The 18,557-nt window shown below is 42.9% G+C and overlaps 2 protein-coding genes across 2 annotated transcripts; both read left to right on the top strand.

The window, feature by feature from the left end:
- The first annotated feature begins 1,453 nt into the window (after window positions 1-1,453).
- On the top strand, window positions 1,454-11,849 carry lix1l (limb and CNS expressed 1 like). Its single transcript, XM_084563340.1, has 6 exons — window positions 1,454-2,261; window positions 4,994-5,157; window positions 5,414-5,554; window positions 6,625-6,720; window positions 6,973-7,050; window positions 8,064-11,849. The coding sequence occupies exons 1-6, from the start codon at window positions 1,922-1,924 to the stop codon at window positions 8,313-8,315; spliced, it is 1,071 nt and encodes a 356-aa protein (XP_084419466.1). The 5' UTR covers window positions 1,454-1,921; the 3' UTR covers window positions 8,316-11,849.
- Window positions 11,850-12,744: 895 nt separating this feature from the next.
- Window positions 12,745-17,811, top strand: sf3b4 (splicing factor 3b, subunit 4). The gene is made up of 6 exons (XM_084563929.1): window positions 12,745-12,834; window positions 13,678-13,806; window positions 13,910-14,452; window positions 15,992-16,159; window positions 16,402-16,560; window positions 17,468-17,811. The coding sequence occupies exons 1-6, from the start codon at window positions 12,801-12,803 to the stop codon at window positions 17,638-17,640; spliced, it is 1,206 nt and encodes a 401-aa protein (XP_084420055.1). The 5' UTR covers window positions 12,745-12,800; the 3' UTR covers window positions 17,641-17,811.
- Window positions 17,812-18,557: the final 746 nt, after the last annotated feature.

The following is an 18,557-nucleotide window of genomic DNA, read 5'->3' as shown; positions in this document are numbered from 1 at the left end:
AAATTACACAAGATCCAGAAAGTCCTACAGAAAAACACACACACACACAAGGAGGTCTCATTTCCTCCCCAGGTCTTTGTTTTGCTCAAACTTGGTGGTCCGCTATCTCTGAATCGAACCCAGGTACTTCAAACTTGCCTTGTGGTTCACTGTTTGAAAGAAGGGCCTTTTTTTTTTTTTTCTCGTCCTCTTATCGAGTAAACTCAGTTCCTCCACTTGCAAGTTTTAATCACATGCTTGAGGCAGCAGCGCTGGAGCTGTAAACCCACACTGTAGTTGTTCTCTGCTGGTTCCAGAGGAGAACAGAGGAGGCTCAGATTTCTTGGCTTGACTTGTCTCTGACTTTCCACTGCTGCCTTCATGTCCCGCAGAAAATGTAGGAAATAGCACAAAGGTATGCACACGTCTAAATAAAGCATGTACCGCAGAATAAAAATGGGCAAGTTGCAGAGATGTAACACTCATTTTTATTTGTTTTTTCCTCTTTGTTCACTTTTTGTACCATCTGAAGTCATAAATATCAAGTGTACATTTTTATTTTCTAATAAGTAAATCTTTTATGCAGTTTTTAATTGGCAATGAAGATGATATAGCACAAAATACATCACAAATTCTTGCAAACTGGTTGTGTAACTCATTTTTCCTTGCACTTCAGTAAGACTATGTCTGAACAACTGGTGTAAATGATGTAAATAGTGGTGCATGAAAAAATAGAAGCGTCATTTGGCGTACCGTAACCCAACAGCAGCAACTATTTAAGGCCTCAAAAATGCACATAAAGTTGAATAAATAGCTCATGTCAGCAAAAACTCAAGATTACAAAGTTCACGTAATGTTTTGTTGGTTTTCATTAGGTTGAATGTGAACTTAATAATGTGGCAAATCAGCGTAAAAGTCAGTGTTAATATAGTCTGTTGATGTCTTCATGTTGGTTGGTAGCGATATTTCTTTGTTTGGTTAGCTGCTGAGCGGGCCATACAAGCCAGCAGCATTTACTTAGTTCATTTAGATTTTAGGCTAATCTAGCCAGCAGCATTTAGCTAGTTTATATTTCACAAGGTTTGAAGTATCCTCTGCTGCTCTGTGGGATTACAAGCCAGCAGCACTTACTTACTTCATGTAGATTGTAGGTTAACCGTCATATCACATGACCGTAGGTTTGGTAGGGTTTCTCAGTTGGACAGGGCCTCTAAATGTGTTTTGCCTGGGATTTTGGCACAAGGGATTGTAACACCTAATCCTGTGTGTTAATGAATGTTGTTAGTCATTACAAGATTTTGTTCTTGACCTTAGAATTACCCTCACATTGCCTTTACATGACGAGAAGTATTTACAGTATTTAACAATTAGACGCTTGACTAAGATGGTCAAAAATAAAACAGGAAGCAAAGAAGCAAACAGAGAAAGAGTTAGTGTTTTAATTATGGACAGATGCTAAATAAATGTAGTGTAACCAAAAACACTTGCTACTATTTGGATACACAGTGACCTGGATGACTGAATATCTTTACGGACAATAAAAAGAAATGGATGCTTAGCTTAATAGATTTCAGAAATTGCCAGAATACAAACACACGTCCCTTTACATGCCACAAAACTGGTGAAAATAAACCACATCACAACACCACATCCGTGGAATAAACATTGTGCCTTAAATGAGAAGCGGTAGAATTCGAAGTGTCCCTGAAGGCACCATTTGACTGACAATCCCGCAGCCTAATCCAGAGAGTGAGGAGGATGCATAGCTGCACTGTAATGTGTCGAATCAACGTCGGATAACTACTTATTTCGGCGGTGACCGACTAAATCCTCCGCACACTTGGCTCGTCCAGCCGTCAAAGCTCACTTTTCCAGCTGAGGCCGTCGGGTCGGTCGCTACAGATTTCCCCCCCCAACACTTCGGAGACGTTACATCGGGACAATGGAATCTAACGTGATCCCGGACAGTATCCGCCCTCAGAGGCTGCAGCCCGGGATTGGATTCGGTTCAGGACACACCGGGACCCTGCGCTCCTCTCTCCGGCCCGGGGTTACGGTCCCCATCGCGCCGCTGCTGCCCTCCCCGGCCTCTCTGGCCGCTTCGTGCGGGCCTCCTCCTCCGCCGCCGCCGCTGCAGCTCCACAGCCTGTACGGCGGCATGGGAGCGGGGCTGGGGCCGGGGGCCGGCGGCCACTGCAACCCGGGGAACCCGGCCGTGCTGAAGGAGGCGGTGGAGGCTGTTGTCCGCAGCTTCGCCAAACACACGCAAGGTTACGGCAGAGGTAATGTCCCGTTAAATGCGGAGATAAAGATGTTAATGCGAGTCATGCTGTTTGTGTTTTGTAGCTGCTGGGGAGGAGGGGAGTTTGGGGAGAAACACACTTTCAGCTGCGCCATTTGTTTGGAGCGACGGAAAAAGCAGATACAGTCCTATTTATGTTTGTCTGCACTGGAGCCACATACTCAGAAACTAACTGTGCCAGTTCTCCAGATGCCACCAAAATGTTCCTCTCTGGTGTTAAAAGTTTTCCTCAGTAACCCAAGGCTCCAGTCACTTCATCACAGGATTATCATCCACAGCTATGAGGGATTACCAACAATAAACTATTATACAGTAAATTAGTCTCTATATTCTCCTTTGACATGGTCATCTAAACTGAGAGAATACTAATCATAGGAAAACAAAAGGACATTGACAGTATTGTCTGTGAAATAAGCTCATATCCTGTTTTTAAATTTAGAAAAAGTGCCTAAAGAATTATGTATTGAACCAAAATTCTCCATAATACTAATAAGAATGGATTTAACTTATATTATATTTCCTTTTTATCAACCTTTATTTTCCAGAGTCAGGTCTGAAACGAATATTAGATAATGTTGGAAGCCGGAGCTTAAACAAATGTTCCTGTCCCGTGCTAATAGGATTTATTTCCAAAAGATTGTCCCTCTGTGCTCCGACTAACTGCTTCTTCCCTCCTCTATCCAATTTAGGCAAATTAACACCTTCAACATTGGCAGAAACTTAAAGACTGTTGTTTCAGGCTCTTAGCAGAGCACATGTTATGATTTAATCAGACTCTTCTGAGTTTTTTCCTCTCATATAATCAGCATTATGAGCTTTATTAAAAGATATTATCATTTAAAAGGCCTTTTTCCTGTTAAAGTCTTTCGAGGTGGGAGCGGAGTATTGTAACAAGATGTGCACTGTTGGTATTTTAAGTTCTGGACGAGTTTTTTGTGCTTTGGTTTGTAGATGCAGTTTGTTTTTGGTGTGTTGCTGGCCGTTTGGTCTCTGTCTCCAAATGTTTCCTGTCTCATTACATTTTTATTATCCGGGAAATATAAACATAAACTGTTAAAATCCACAGCATCCAGCTGTCCTGAGCTGTTAGAATGCAATAGCTTTATTTTGTGGTGCTCACTTTGTTCAGATCCTGTTTTCGGTCATCCATACACGTGTGTCATCTTCCATCCAGCTTCAGTTGAGAGGGTGCACTTTTTTTTTTGGAGCACAGTATGAATCCATAAACATGATTTATGCCGTTTAAGAGCGGTTAAGTCCATACAAAGGCATTAAAGAGGAAGAAAAAAGGAATCAGTGTTTAATGTGGCTGCATTTTCCCCCCTACTCCCCTAGATAGACCGTCTTTAGAGGTGTGGATTTAGTTTGTCTCAGGGTCTTTAGGCCGTCGTCTAGTCACTTGACTTAATGTTGAGTTCAGGGCTCTGTGGGGGTCAGACCATCTGTTGCAGGACTCCCAATTTGTCTTGACAGTCAAGATAGCTCTTTATGTCTCCGGCTGTACGTTGGGACTAATTGTCACGCCGCAGAATGAATTTGTGGAAGGATAATAAGAATCTAAACTTATTGTACATCTGTTTATTTGATAAAGTTGATGCTTTATCTATCTATCTATCTATCTATCTACACTGATCCAGACTAGAAGCATATCAAGTGATTAAGACTTATCAACTCACTTGCCAGTTTATTAGGTACACTAATGAAAATAGCATTCTAATATAACAGTCCTGCACTGAACCGAGTGGTCTAAGGCGCTGGATTTAGGCTCCAGTCTCTATGGAGGCGTGGGTTCAAATCCCACCGCTGCCATCTCTTTTGGGGGGAAGCTGTGGAATAAGCGGTTCAAGAAACAGCTTTGGGGCAGTAAGGTCGCAGGTTTGCATCCCGCTGTGTCCATGAGGACATGAGGACACGGCCTTGAGTGAGCAAGCACCTAACCTTCAAACTGCTTCCCATGCAGCCCTCTGCTCCGAGTCTACATCCTGCTGTGAATGAATTAAAGGGTTAAATGCATAGACGGAATTCCCCCATGAGCTATCAGTGAAAGGAAAAAAGAAATTATAAACCGCATCCTGCAAAATCAAAAACATGCTCGAACTCAACAGCTCTCAGTTATTCTAAACAAAGACTGAAAACCATAACCTTCACAAAGTTATGATTTAGCGCAGGACTATTATATTAGAATGTATTTGTTTTCACTAATGAACTGGCAGATGAGTTTATATTTGAGCGTATAGCCCTCCTAGTTTGTTTACTGAGGCTCAGATTTCTACCCTCGACAAATATGTGCTGATCCGGCTCCAGACCGATCAAGAAGCAGAGGCCGTCTGCGTTCGTATAAAACAGTGAGAGAGGTAACGGCACCCTGCGTGATCTTGGCTCCTCGCACATCTCCCTGCACACCCAAACCCAAATAACCGTTTATGACTCAGCTGCAGACTATACTGCTCTCCTTTTGTTGTTGTTTCCGAAAGGACGGCTGTAACTTTTTTTACACGGGCACATAAAGCGTGGAGCTGAGGGTGTTTCTCTTTAAGCGGCTCCTCCGAGCTGATGCAGAATTTCCTCTAAGTCTCTTCAGGAAAAACCTCTGGCATCCTGTAGACGACCTTCCCCTGCCCTTTTCCATATTTGTGTTTAGAGCGGATGTCGGAGCTAAACGGCCGCAGGCAAACACATGTAAACTGTGCTCATGTGCTTTTATCTCTTCAGTGAACGTGGTGGAAGCTTTACAGGAGTTTTGGCAGATGAAGCTGACCAGAGGGGCCGACCTGCGCAACGGAGCCCTTGTTGTTTATGAAATGGTCCCGTCAAACAGCCCTCCATATGTTTGCTATGTGAGCCTCCCGGGCGGCAGCTGCTTCGGGAGTTTCCAGGTATCTGCATTTTATTGTCATGGTTCGAATTAAAAAAAAAAAAAAGATGCTGCTGTCTTTGGTTAGATATCTCTGAGTGCGCTGTTGTCGGAAACATTCCTGCAACAACTGCAAGAAACACCAAATATGGAGGCAGCTTTAAGATCTGTGCACCCTCGAGTGGCTTCCCTTCACATAAACAATGGCTGTCGTTGATCTCTTGACTGTGCGCCTGTGTGTCTCTCCGTTAACACATGTTTCCTTCTATATTTGACAGTTCTGTCCCACTAAGGCGGAGGCGAGGCGCAGCGCTGCCAAGATTGCCCTGATGAACTCTGTTTTCAATGAGCACCCCTCCCGTCGAATCACGGACGACTTCATTGAGAAGAGTGTGAGTGAAGCGCTGGCCTCCTTCAATGTAAGTTACTGAAAGCTTGACTTATCTGTGAGTCAGTCAGTAAGCCTGCAAATCAGCAAATTTTAACAAAATGTTTGAGCTGCAGATAGAAGCATGCATATGGGTTTTTGAGGTTGCAAAGGTTTTGAAAGTGTACTCAGTGCATATAAATATTTTAAAGGCTGTGACGTACCAAGTCAGTGATTAGCCTCTGTGACCCCATTGTTTTGGGCATACCCCTCATTGCTGCTGGCACCAGTCGCTCTCCTGTTGCAGGTTTTTCAGCCAGTTCAGCATGTTAAGTAGGAAACAAATGGGTGAGGCATAACATTTTGACCACAAGACAAGAGACGTGAACAACAATGACCCTCTTGGAAAACTTTTGGACCTGGCATCCGTGTGGATGTTACTTAGACATGTACCACCCACCTAGACCAGACCAGGCACCCCCGCCCCATAGCAATAACACTCCTTGATGGCAGCAGCCATCCCCAGCAGGATGCAGCCTGACACAGACACACACACAAAAACGGTTTAGAAACAACTCAAAAAAACATGAAGAACATCACAAGGTGTTGACCTGGCCTCCAAATTCACTAGATCCCAAACTGATCAAGTATCTGTGGGATGCACTGGAACAAACCTGATCCACAGAGGCCCATCCCCTCAACCCATAGGACCCAAAGGCCAGACACCATAGGACACCCTCAGAAGGCCCATGTCCATTCTCTGATGAGTCACAACTGTTTTAGAGGCACAAGGTAGACCTACACAATCCTAGGAAGGTGGTCATAATGTTATGCCTGATCAGTGTACTACCCTGTACTAGTGACTGGCATAATTCAACAGAAGCCAGCTATGCATGATGGTTTGTAGCTCTTCCTAGTTAATAGTAGCTCTTCCACGTAAGCTGCGTTCAGGTGCAAATGTTTGGCCCAGACGCAAGCCACATGAGGCGACGCCAGCGTAGGCCTTCGTTAGATGTCTGTTTGTTGTGTCTGGCCTTTAAAAGTATGAGTAAATACGTTAAGTAGCAACTATGTGAGTCAAGCTGTGGCTGACGGACATTAACTCCAGTTGGTGTTTTGTAGGGAAACCGAGAAGAGGCCGACAATCCCAACACGGGCATCGGGGCGTTTCGCTTCATGCTCGAGTCCAACAAAGGAAAGTCCATGCTGGAGTTTCAGGTTCGTAAAAATCAGAAATGAGAAACAAGTTGATTCTTAACGAAGTCTGAGCCCAGAGACTGTGTTTAAATGTTTCTGTGTGTGTTGACCTGCAATGCAACAGGCAGACAACACCTTTCCCCAGCTGGAACATCTTAACCCTGTTTCTAATTGGAAACAGGGAGTCTGAAGGCTGAGTTACTAAAAATCTGAGTTTTCTAAAGTAAGTTTGTTCTCTTATTTTTGCTGGCTTGGCTGTGTTTGTGTTTTCAGGAGCTAATGACTGTATTCCAGCTGCTGCACTGGAACGGCAGCCTCAAAGCCATGAGAGAGCGACAGTGTTCCCGACAGGTACTGTACGACATTAAACCCCCCCTCACAGATGGCTTCAATTATCTGAGTACAATAGTAATTTCCAGCTTTGACATTAATTCTTTCAAATGGGCAAATTACATGTCTGGTCTTTTTCTGCATGAAGGGGTTTTTGTGCATGAGGGACTTCTAAAGCCCCGCCTGCACAGAAAGCCATTTGATGTTCTCTCATTGCTTTTTCAGAGAATTTTAGCTGTGATATGCAAAATAACCTTTGGTGACAGGAAGTGGGTTGGTGACAAATTGGAACTAATCTCAACATTGAGGTGACGACCAGTGAGAGCGACTGTCCCATTGGACTGTTCCCCAAACGTTTGCTGCGAGGAAACACCGTCCACGGCTTCTGTTGCTATTGCCAAATTCGCCATCCTGACTTGGAGCACTGGAAGCTGTAGCGTAAACGGCGATGGCAACAAGACGTTCTAAATCCGTCCATACTCTATCAAGATTTTTGTGTTCTGCTGGTTTCACACAAAAGCATTTTGGGGTGGGAACTATAAAAGAGAGTTTACCCAGGCAATCAGGAGCTGGAAAGTCCCACCAACCACAGTAATTGTGTGCACTTTGTGGAGACGGCTTTACACTTTGTTGCCTGAGACTTGTTGCCCCAGGTAGGTTCACCCAACGGCCCAAGCCGTCTTATCAGCATTGTGAATTTGATGGAAGGAACCAAAGTCATAGGTGGTGTTTTATGGCAGGAAACGTTTAGGGAACTCTGTGTTTACTCCTCATGTCAGTCAGCCGTAGCCTGTAGGGATGTCCTGATCAACATCAATAAAACGATTGGATCGGATCTGGCTTTAGTCAAGTCCAATGTTTTGTAGTTACTTGTTTTATAAGCCCCTGGAGCTTCAAAACTTCTTCTTCTTCCTCTATTTTAATGGCGGTTGGCAGACGCCAAAGCTGCCAAAGCTCACGTGGCTAAACATGTCTGCTGTGTGGACGTACTTTACTCTGGAAAATGAAGTCAGTCAGACTGTCTGAATTTGCAGGAGGTGCTGGCTCACTACTCCCACCGGGCTCTGGATGACGACATGCGCACCCAGATGGCCGCCGACTGGGTGAACCGAGAACAGAGCGTGGCGGGCACCATTGCGCAGGAGCTGGCCTCGACGGAGCGGGAGCTGGAGGACGCCAGGCTGGCGGGGAGAGAACTGCGTTTTTACAAAGAGAAGAAAGACATCCTGATGTTAGCCGTGGGCCAGCTCAACGCAGCCAACACCGCCACTCTGCCCTCGCACTAAGTCCGGCGTCCGCTGTGGCAGCAAGCCCTCCTCACGTCCTGTAGGATTCCTGGTAACTGTATTGATCGCTCCGCAGATAAACAGGCGACTTGTCCGAACTGTTTTCATTAGTTGGCTCACAGTATCTACATCGGTCCATAAAACACACACTTGCAGCTATAGCCGTTACCTCTTTGTGCCTAATGAACACACGATAACGTGTGCTTGGCATTCCACCCGACTGGGGTTTCTTCATTGTTTCATACCGTCTTTTACACAAAGTACACAAACAAAGCCTTCCTCTGATCACTGAATGTATGGGACACACTAAGACCCATCAAACCAAACGCTTATGACATATAGATCATTTCTCAAGTCAGACCTGCGTGTTTCTTTAAGTATGTGTTTTCTTGCATATAGTATTTAGGCAGCCAAATATTACCAGACAAATGCAGAATAATGTATGTAATAATGCATTGTTAAGAGGCACTGACCTAAATGCCTTTTGGTGCATCTGGAAAGACCTGCAACAGTTCAGAGCAATGAAACGTGTGACGTACATGTAGCCACCATATGGAACTGTCTCCGCGGTGCTCCTCAGTGCATTCATTGTACCAAACCTGCCTCGTATTGGATAAACGGTTTAGATTGGCCTAGAACGGGCACAGAGGGGTGGAAAACGGTTCGAAAAGGAGTTGAGTCCGGACGTGTTTTGCCGGAAAAGATTACTCTCGGATTTGTTTAGTTTCCCACGCTAGGCCATTTCTATTCATTTCTAAAATATTACCATGAGAACAGGGGTCACATCAAGTGGGTAAAAGATTTCAACCTAATATCACTAAATGACATCAGGTTTTCTGTAATGGTACAAGCCTGTACTGTTTGTTTTAATGGGAACATACTGTAAGTATGTGATAAATCCATCCTCAAACAGCACCAGAATTCCAGTAAGGATTGAAACATACTTATTGGCTCGTGTAATAATTTGTGGGTACTTTGAAGAAAGCTTGTCAGCAGACGACGGACGGCTCTGACTGCAGCTCAGGTTTTTCAAAAATCCGAACACTACGTCTTTTTTTCTTTTCTTTGTGAAGGCTTTTGGCTATTTTATAATTTGCCGTTTGCTCGGTGACCGTGACACTAGCCGAATGTATATTTTTAGTGTGCTTTCAACTAAAGGACCTGCAAAGCAACTCTTTTAAACAGTAGGGTTACTCTTGTGATACAGATTGTGTTTGTCATGTGCTTCAGCTAGAGGAGTTCAAAGACGTCGGCTCTTATTAGGACTGTAAGGTAGGTGGTGGTCTCAGCAGTGATTGGCCAGAAAACGAGTTTGACTTTTCAAAGCTGATTCATCGAGCGTGAGTCATTGTAGTCGATGCAAAACAGGACGCGGCTCCTGTTGTTTGTGGCTTTTCTGAAGCAGAAGTTGCTTTTTGGCAGAACATGTAATGCAGCTCACACTTCTTACCTGACATTTTTCATAATGTAAATGTGATATCTTTATATTGCTCTATGTGTATCTAAAGGGTATTTTAATACGTTGTAAAAATGAAGGTGTTACAGTTGTCCCTTTAAAGACCTCATGTAAAAGAGGTGAGAGTTTAATTGATGATGCGTGGCTCCGGCTGGAAGGAAGTTTAAACAGCAGGTTTATTGGGAACGCGTTTATTGCTGAAGGCTGGAATTTCGACAGCAGAAACTGATTACACAAGATTTTGGCAAATAAAAAACAAAAAAAGATCAAGCGATAAAGTATGACTAAAGGGGGTCCGTGTACTTTTTGGTATTCAATATGTGGTTTTAGACGCTAAAAAAAATAATAATAAAAACTAAATAAGAGTGTTTTTGTTCTTCAAATTTATTTTAGCTGCAGTCAGTGATTTTGTAGCTTTCTCCAAAAAACTTTTCCGCACCACAGACGTGACTTTGGAACAATATTCAGATGTGATTTAAGACTTTATGACACAAGGTATGTCATCTGAATTTATCTCTGAGCGTTTGCCTCCTGAATGTGGAAAAGCACAAGGTTTTTCCACAAGAAACATCCGAGCATTTTTGTGCTGAACACGCCACGGGGCTGTGAGAGCGGTGTACAGGTGTTGACTGGAGCAAATTCCAGATGTAGGCCTCGTCTGGGTTCGTTCAAGGAAACCTGGGCTTTTTTTGTCTTCTTGCACTTATATTTTTTAAATCACATTAGTACAAAGAAAATGAAGTCTAATATTAACTTTCTCTTTGTTTGAGAATACAGAATCAGAGTATTATTTTTTGTTTGCTTTGGATTTCAAAATAAAAACAAAATAAAAGTAGTTTTTCAAGTTTTCATTTCTGGTATTAAAAATTTAAATACCGAAAAATGCGCGGACCTTTAAAGCCAGACCAGTCTTATTATATGTTTTTTCCTGAAATCAATGTGCCTTTATAAAATTGGTAGCTTGCAATTATCAGTTAAAAAATGAAAATATTTCATTTAATTTAATGGGGTCTTTAAAGGAAGGATGTCTTTTTTTTTTTTTTTTTTTGTCTTGTCTTTCCTTGTAAAGATTGCATACTACCCTGCTGTTACAGTATCTTAAAGAAATAGTTGGAGATGAGAAGATTGATATCACACACTGGTTGTCTGGTAAATATAAAGCTAGAGCTAGCAACTGGATAGCTTAGCTTAGCTTAGCTTAGTTTAGCGTAAAGACAGGTGGAAAAAGCTAGCGTAACAAGAGCAATCTGCTAAACAGGACCTCTGAAGCTTCCAAATGACTTTTTGTGTCAAATTTGTTTGATGTGTTCAAAAGCAGAAATGTAAAAGCTGTTTTTTGGGGCGTTATTTGCTTTTTCTTCTTCTGAACTTCCTGGAGTCTGTGCTGGTTGCCTAGCAACTGCTCCCAGCTAAGAAATAGACCAGCTAACCTTAACGTAATATTTACAGTATGAGAGTGATTAGTCTCCTCATTCATCTCAAATTATTTCTTTAAGTTGTTACATGCCATTAGTTTATGGAGGATTTATTAAAATAAATAAATAAATATATATATATATATATATATATTACTTTTGGTTTTATAAACCTGTGTTGTTGATTTGGTACTCAGCAGGAGTATAAAAATATTAACTCCACTTAAAATCCAATTAATTAAAAAGTTAAAATCCAGTTAACTCTCAAACTGGAGCCTGGAGATCTCTTATTGTGCGTTTTTTAAATTTTATTTAGTTGTCTGTGTGATTTCCAACACAAGCCATTAATCTCAGTGCGCTCTTCTTACAAATGCCTTTAATTTTCTCTGTGATCATTATCAATGATGGATTTTTTTTTTTTAAACATTTTTTGTACTATCCATTTTTTTATAAAGAAATCAACTTCTGCTTTTTATGTTTTGGCTTCGATGCATGATGTATCAGTTACGTTTTTTTTTATATATATATATGTTTCATATTCTATACAGTATTGTTTTATAAAAGTGTTCCTGTTTGTATTTTCTATGAACATTTTGTATTCCATGTTTATACTTTTAGTAGATTTTTATGTATATGTAATAAACTGGCTGATACAAATGTTTACGACTTTGTCATGTCACTTCTTGTCACCATGCCAAGATATCCGGGACTACGTAAACAGATAATAGTAATAGTTTAATGCTGCAGAGTTTGAGTGACCCTAATGCATTCATTCATTCAGCTTCTATAATCGCTTGTCCTTTGAAGGTTCGTGGGGTTGCTGGAGACTATCCCAGCTGTCACTGGGCGAGAGGCGGGGTACACCCTGGACAGGTCTCCAGTCTATGGCAGGGCTAACACAGAGAGACAGACAACCATTCACACTCACATGCACACCGAGGACCAATTTAGAATCACCACTTAATCTAACGAGCATGTCTTTGGACAGTGGGAGGAAGCCGGAGTACCCAGAGAGAACCCATGCAGACACAGGGAGAACATACAAACTCCTGACAGAAAGGCCTCAGTTGGCCTAGATGACCCTAATGACAAAAGTAAAACCTTTTCTCAGGTGTTTAAACTGTATAGAATACCAACTTGATGCCCATAACATCTTGGCTTATGTCAAAGTATTTCAACAAACCTTCAGACTTGGAAAAACGTCTTTCAGGACAACGCTACCAGTGAGAATCAAACTTTTCCACTTAAGTATGGTACTATTATTTTTAATATTTTGGAAAAAAAAAAAAAATATTGCTGTGGTTTAATCTGTCCTTTTAGTGCTAGCAAAAGTCACTGAAACCAGTGGATCAGAGCTATATTACATTACAATTAAGTCCCCCATTAAATATATTGAATAGTATCCGGTAACAAAATAAAAAGACAAAAAAAATCGTATTACTCTATTTAATGTTATATATTAAGTTAGTTTTAACTTATTTTATTTTATTTTAATATTATTATTATTTTCTTTTTTCTTTTTTTTCTTTTATTTTGTATTTCAGTTTCCGGCACACCGGACAGGAAGAGGCGGGGCCTCAATTTTCTACGCTTCCCCTGCGTTGGTCATTCAACATGGCAGCGGGACCAATTTCAGAAAGAAACCAAGGTAACTGTACCATTTAAGTCACTATTTCATCTCTTTATTTCACTCACTTATAAACCTCTTTGTAATTCAAGCTTAAAACTATTCGTATTTTGCCGCTGACCGCCCGCTTTACTTATAGTTTGTGTTAAAACAATCGGCCGATCACATGGAAGTGTGCAGCTCTCGTTAGCTTAGCTTGTCGCTAACTTAGCCTTTCATTCAAGTTTTTCAAACTTTGAGTCCCTTTACTTCCCATTTACGTCCATGCCACATAAGAGCCTCAATTTAATATTGATTTTTAATTGATTTGGAGTGTGGCTGCTCGTAAATTAAATTAAGATGGTACGCCCTGTTGGCTAACAGCTAGGGTTAGCTTAGCAAGCTCGTCCGTTGCATAGCTCAACGGACGCGTTAAAGAAATAGTTTGTTTTTCCTCATAGTACTAATATTTCGCGTCAGGTGCTTTAAGACAGTATCTGACAAGTTAGGGATGGGGGATGCGGTTTCTAAATTACATTATTATGAAATATATAACTGGTAAACAGATTGGCTAGCTAGTTTATGCTTGTTTATTGTAGTATAACCTGCCACAGAATAATAGAAAGTTTTATTATTTGGATCTGATACTGACTTTATAAGAGGCACTGTATGTAAGAGCATATCTATTTTACAGTAACTAACTGTTGTTATTGTTTTGATGCTTTATATGTGGTGTATTCTTGTGGTGTATTATGCTGCAACTGGATAAATCAGCCATTTTTAGTAATTAATCAATATAATTTAATCAGTAAGAAGTAAATGATGTCCCCTGATGATCTCATTAAAAGTTTGATCTAATTTGTGCATTTTAATTCTTCTTCTCAGACGCCACCGTCTACGTTGGCGGCTTGGATGAGAAAGTGTCAGAGCCGTTGCTATGGGAGCTTTTCCTGCAGGCGGGTCCTGTGGTCAACACACACATGCCCAAAGACAGGGTCACTGGCCAACATCAAGGTGAGTGTCAGCTGAGATTGTTGGAGGATAAACATGTGGATTCCCTAAAGGATCTGTGCAGTGATGTAGATGACAAACGTGGCTGTTTTTGCTCCTCTCTAAGGTTATGGCTTTGTGGAGTTCCTCAGCGAAGAGGATGCCGACTACGCCATCAAAATCATGAATATGATAAAGCTCTATGGCAAACCGATTAGAGTTAATAAGGCCTCGGCACATAACAAAAACCTGGATGTCGGTGCAAACATCTTCATTGGTAACCTGGACCCGGAGATCGATGAGAAACTCCTCTACGACACGTTTAGCGCCTTTGGTGTGATCCTCCAGACGCCAAAGATCATGCGAGACCCGGACACGGGCAACTCCAAGGGTTACGCTTTCATCAATTTCGCCAGCTTCGACGCGTCGGACGCCGCCATCGAGGCCATGAACGGCCAGTATCTCTGCAACAGGCCCATCACGGTGTCGTACGCCTTCAAGAAAGATTCCAAAGGAGAGCGGCACGGCTCGGCCGCAGAGCGACTCCTGGCCGCACAGAACCCGCTCTCCCAGGCAGACAGGCCGCATCAGCTGTTTGCAGATGCTCCTCCACCGCCCAGTGCTCCCACACCAGTCCTCACCACACTAGGAGCTGGGATGGCCATTCCAGGTATGACTGTTTTTCAGAATATTTTTAAACACAGTTCACCAGCTGAAACCACCAGAAACAAACTGTTTATCAGTCGTCCATCTGACTGATCAGATGCACTCCATCCGTATGTCTACACAGGCAGGCAGCATAACGGCTTGTGTGTCACTAATGCAGGCTTAAATGTGTCAAATGGTATTTTTATGCTTCAAGTATATCAAGTGTATTTTGTACTGTTTTACATTATACTTTAAAAGTAGTGATGGTTTGTTGGGCTCTGAGCTCGGATAAAATGCGGGTGACATACACTATACACTGTCCTTCATCTCATTGTATGTTGAAACAGACAAATCTGCTCATGATGTGACACCTCTGTGTGTACACTTAGTTTTCTTTGTCTTCCATATGTTACATTACCTCCAGATTAGCCTGACGAGCCAGACCCACATTAAAATGTAGGGTCTGGGGCACTCTCCATAGACAGGGCTCAACCGGAGGGGTGGGATAAACGGTTGTCTTTCAAACTCCCTCTCCACGCAATAGGATAGCGCTACAACCAGTCAGAGCAACGAAGAAGGTGACGTAGTCAGAGCGACGGAAAAGAGAGTTCCTTGCACGTGTTGTGGAAAAAACTTATCCTAATAGATATTAAATAGTTCTTGTTGCATCCTGTTTTTTTATGAGTTCGCCTACAGGTTGAGTTTCTCCTGCATTAATCATTTTTAAGCTGTGGATCAAACTTTTGCCGTATCCGGTTGGCAAAACTCCAAATACATCCTTCTTTTGTAAGAACGACCTCAGTGCAGTTTCTTGTTCTTTTCTCAGAGAAAATCTTAACTTCAAGTCTTTCAGAGCGGCGGCCAAAGCCGATTCGAAAGAAAGTTGTTCGCTAGCAGCAGCCATCGCTCTGGTAGTCCTAGCAGGATTCACGTGTAATTCACGGAATTTATGGTCGCAGGTCAGTCGTCATCATGTTAAGCCCGCCCACCGACTCGTGATTGGCCCGGTCCATCTTGGATTTTTCGAAATCTCAAGTCAACGGAGAGTAACTAGACTGCCCCTGGAAGCAAATGTAATTTGCTGCCGCTAGGGGCGTGTCTAGATTCTAGGCTACCTCCAGATAGCTATATCTTAAAAGGTAGTACAGTCACCGGTGTGAAAATGGCTTACATTGACTAAGGACACAAATTCACTTTGTTTGTAATCTTGGCCTTTGTCTCTTACTGTCTCTGATTAATGGTTATAGCTTGGGTTGTTGAATGTGATGACTGCCAGGAGTGCAGATAGAAGACATTGAAGTGAAGGCAGTGTTACTGTGCTGCTCTATCTGATGCTTCTGTTAGCAGGAGCAGGTGATAAAGAGGCTGATTTAATTTAGTCTTGGAATAAAGTCAATAGGACAGTGGAGACATTGCTCCGTGAATGAAATGCTCCATATGTATGACATTGGATGCAATAAGTGAAATATTAAACTACATCCTGAGTCAAGTTTGACCTTTTTATACTAATACAATATGAAATGGTTACGTGTGATTGTAAATACACGCTGTGTCTGTGCAGGCATGCCGCCTCCTGGTGCTTTCCCTCCTGTTCCTCCTCCCGGGTCGATGCCTCCGTCGATGCCCCCTTCGATGGGCATGCCTCCATCGGCAGGGACCCCAGGCCAACAGCCCGGCGGTGGGCCTCCACCTGGACCTCCGCCATTCCCCCCTGGCAACATGCATCCAGGTAAGGCTTTGTGAACACTTTTGACAGTGGCTGAAAGTTCTGATATAGCTTCAAAGTTTTACTCAAATACTGTTAAAGGAGGAAAGGAATGCAGAATTTGCCATTATTTAATTGCCTCTTTCTAATTTGGCTTTGGTATAAAAGCCAAAAAAAGGTTGAAATACTTAAAATAAACAGAACCGTAACGTGGGAGCCTGTGTCTATTTCTGTCTCGACTCACATGTTTTGCTTCTGTCGCACAGGTATGCCTCAGATGCCCATGCCGCCACCTGCTCCTCCTGGCATGGTGCCTCCACCTCCTGCTCCACCCGGATCGAGTCAACGAGCACCGCCGCCCCCCGGCATGCCCCCGCCCCCACCTATGGGCATGCCTCCCAGAGCACCGTATGGACCTCCCATGGGTAAGCGCGGTGGCATCTCATCAAGTCTTTGTTGTCAAATAAAAGACAGAAAATCCTCCCAAAGACGTATTCCAACCTAAACCAGATTTAGATACCACAGCACTGTGAATTCAAAATAGAAAATCTCATCTTTATCAGGAAATATTTCAAGACAAAATCCTGACCCATAAAATTATTTGAGTTCGGAGTGTGTAGTCACGTGAAGCCTGTGGGACAAAGAAACGTTTTGGATAGCAGTCAGTGTTTGCACATTTACACATGTTTCTCTGTTTGTTTGCAACCCTGGATACATACAAAGAGGCACGACCCTCAAGGGTGTCGTACTCGCATCACGGTGTAATCTTCTGCGCTATGATTTTCACTGGCAAACACTGCTGTTACACGGAACGACACAAGCCGGATCCGCAATTCTCAAAGCGGGGCCGTGACGAAGAACTTAATAACCTCTGGTCGCCAGAGAGTCGTTTACCTGAGATGTGAGATGGCTACGGAAAGTGGGCCCGGTGTGACAAATCCTCCTTGTTTATTGCAGATAATCACTCTCACGTCAGCGCTCAACTAAATGCCCTCCGACGGTTTGTAATTGTTGTTTTGTTGTAGACAGAAATTGACAATCATCACAGAATTTTTGGGCATTTAATCAAGAAAGGTGTTGTAGAAGGCTTTGGAGGGTGAATGTAAGAGGTGGTGTCTTTACTTCTTGCCTCCGATTATTGACCAGAAACTCACAATACGTCTGTGCCTCAAATTATGTTCTTCTACTCGTTGAGTACTCGGATGGTGTGCTCATAATGTCCTGAAACGCTCAATGGTTCTCATTCTCTGTGGTCGTCATCTCGTCTGCACGGGAGATGCTGATTTATAGAAGTGTCGTCATTAATTGTATAATATTTGCTGTCTCTCTCAGGTCACCCTGTACCTCCAGGTATGAGAGGGCCTCCTCCTCCCATGCCGCCGCCCGGCTACGGCGCTGGTCCTCCTCGTCCGCCACCCTTCGGCTTCCAGAGAGGACCTCCGATGCCGCCAAGGCCCCCGGGCGCCCCTCCTCGCGTTCCAATGAGGGCGCCGATGCCACCGTAATCCGCGCCAGGCTGCAGAACCTGGCCGCCAATTTGCTTTTTTTTTTTTTTTTTTTTAGATCTCCTCGATTTTGTAACTGTGAGAATAATTTAACCACCTGTTTGTATTGTTTTTTTTTTTTTTGTCATTGTACAGATGAACCAAGTTCGATGAATAAAATTTTTAGTACAAGCTCTGGATGTTTCTTTGAATCACCTCTAATTACTTGAGTTGTACGTGTTGATACAGCAACAGTTTAACAAAGGTGGATTCAGAGGGGCCTTCTTCAGGTCAATCACAGACAGGTCATAAAATTATTTCTCCTATGAGGAGCTTCATGTACTCTAGACACTTCTGATTGCATGTTATAATATGATCCACTCGCTGCCACTGCTTCTTGAGGCAATCTGTGGATCAGACTTGTTCCAGTTCATCCCACAGATACTTGATCAGTTTGGGATCTAGTGAATTTGGAGGCCAGATCAACACCTTGTGCTGTTTTTCACGTTTTTTTTTAGTTGATCCCAAACCGTTTTTGTGTGTGTACCTGTGTCAGGCTGCATCCTGTTACATTTAACCACACACCACCTCCTGTATTTCTTATGTCCACAGAGAAATTAGATTTGATCGAGTTAAGTGTTGGTGGCGTCTTTTCAGGATCAAGCCTGGATGTGGTCGGAGGGGATCGAAGAATCAAGAGATCAAGAATATCTTAAGTGGTCGGCATGGCAACAGGAGTCAGGTGTGCTCGCACGTGTGAGTTGTCCGCGCAGCACGGTTTGATTTCCAAGCGCACGGTCTCATGAATGTGTATAAAGCAGATGGCTGCTGATAATAATAACAATAATGTTTTGCATTCAGGGGGAGTTTGATGGGAAATCCTTTATTAATATGCGCAAAGCTTTTGGATTTGAGTGAAGGCGCAACAGCGTGCATCT

The sequence above is a fragment of the Chelon labrosus genome, assembly GCF_963514085.1.
Source record: "Chelon labrosus genome assembly, chromosome: 16".
Classification (NCBI taxonomy): Eukaryota; Metazoa; Chordata; class Actinopteri; order Mugiliformes; family Mugilidae; genus Chelon; species Chelon labrosus.
This window is presented reverse-complemented; position numbering and strand designations above follow the sequence as displayed.

Excerpts from the sequence above, each read along its gene's own strand:
- lix1l (XM_084563340.1), top strand. The coding sequence starts at position 1,922 with ATGGAATCTAACGTGATCCCGGACAGTATCCGCCCTCAGAGGCTGCAG. Across the intron at positions 6,721-6,972 it reads AGTCCATGCTGGAGTTTCAG|GAGCTAATGACTGTATTCCA; the intron begins GTTCGTAAAAAT and ends TTGTGTTTTCAG. Across the intron at positions 7,051-8,063 it reads AGCGACAGTGTTCCCGACAG|GAGGTGCTGGCTCACTACTC; the intron begins GTACTGTACGAC and ends CTGAATTTGCAG.
- sf3b4 (XM_084563929.1), top strand. The coding sequence starts at position 12,801 with ATGGCAGCGGGACCAATTTCAGAAAGAAACCAAG. Across the intron at positions 12,835-13,677 it reads AATTTCAGAAAGAAACCAAG|ACGCCACCGTCTACGTTGGC; the intron begins GTAACTGTACCA and ends TCTTCTTCTCAG. Across the intron at positions 16,160-16,401 it reads CCCTGGCAACATGCATCCAG|GTATGCCTCAGATGCCCATG; the intron begins GTAAGGCTTTGT and ends TCTGTCGCACAG.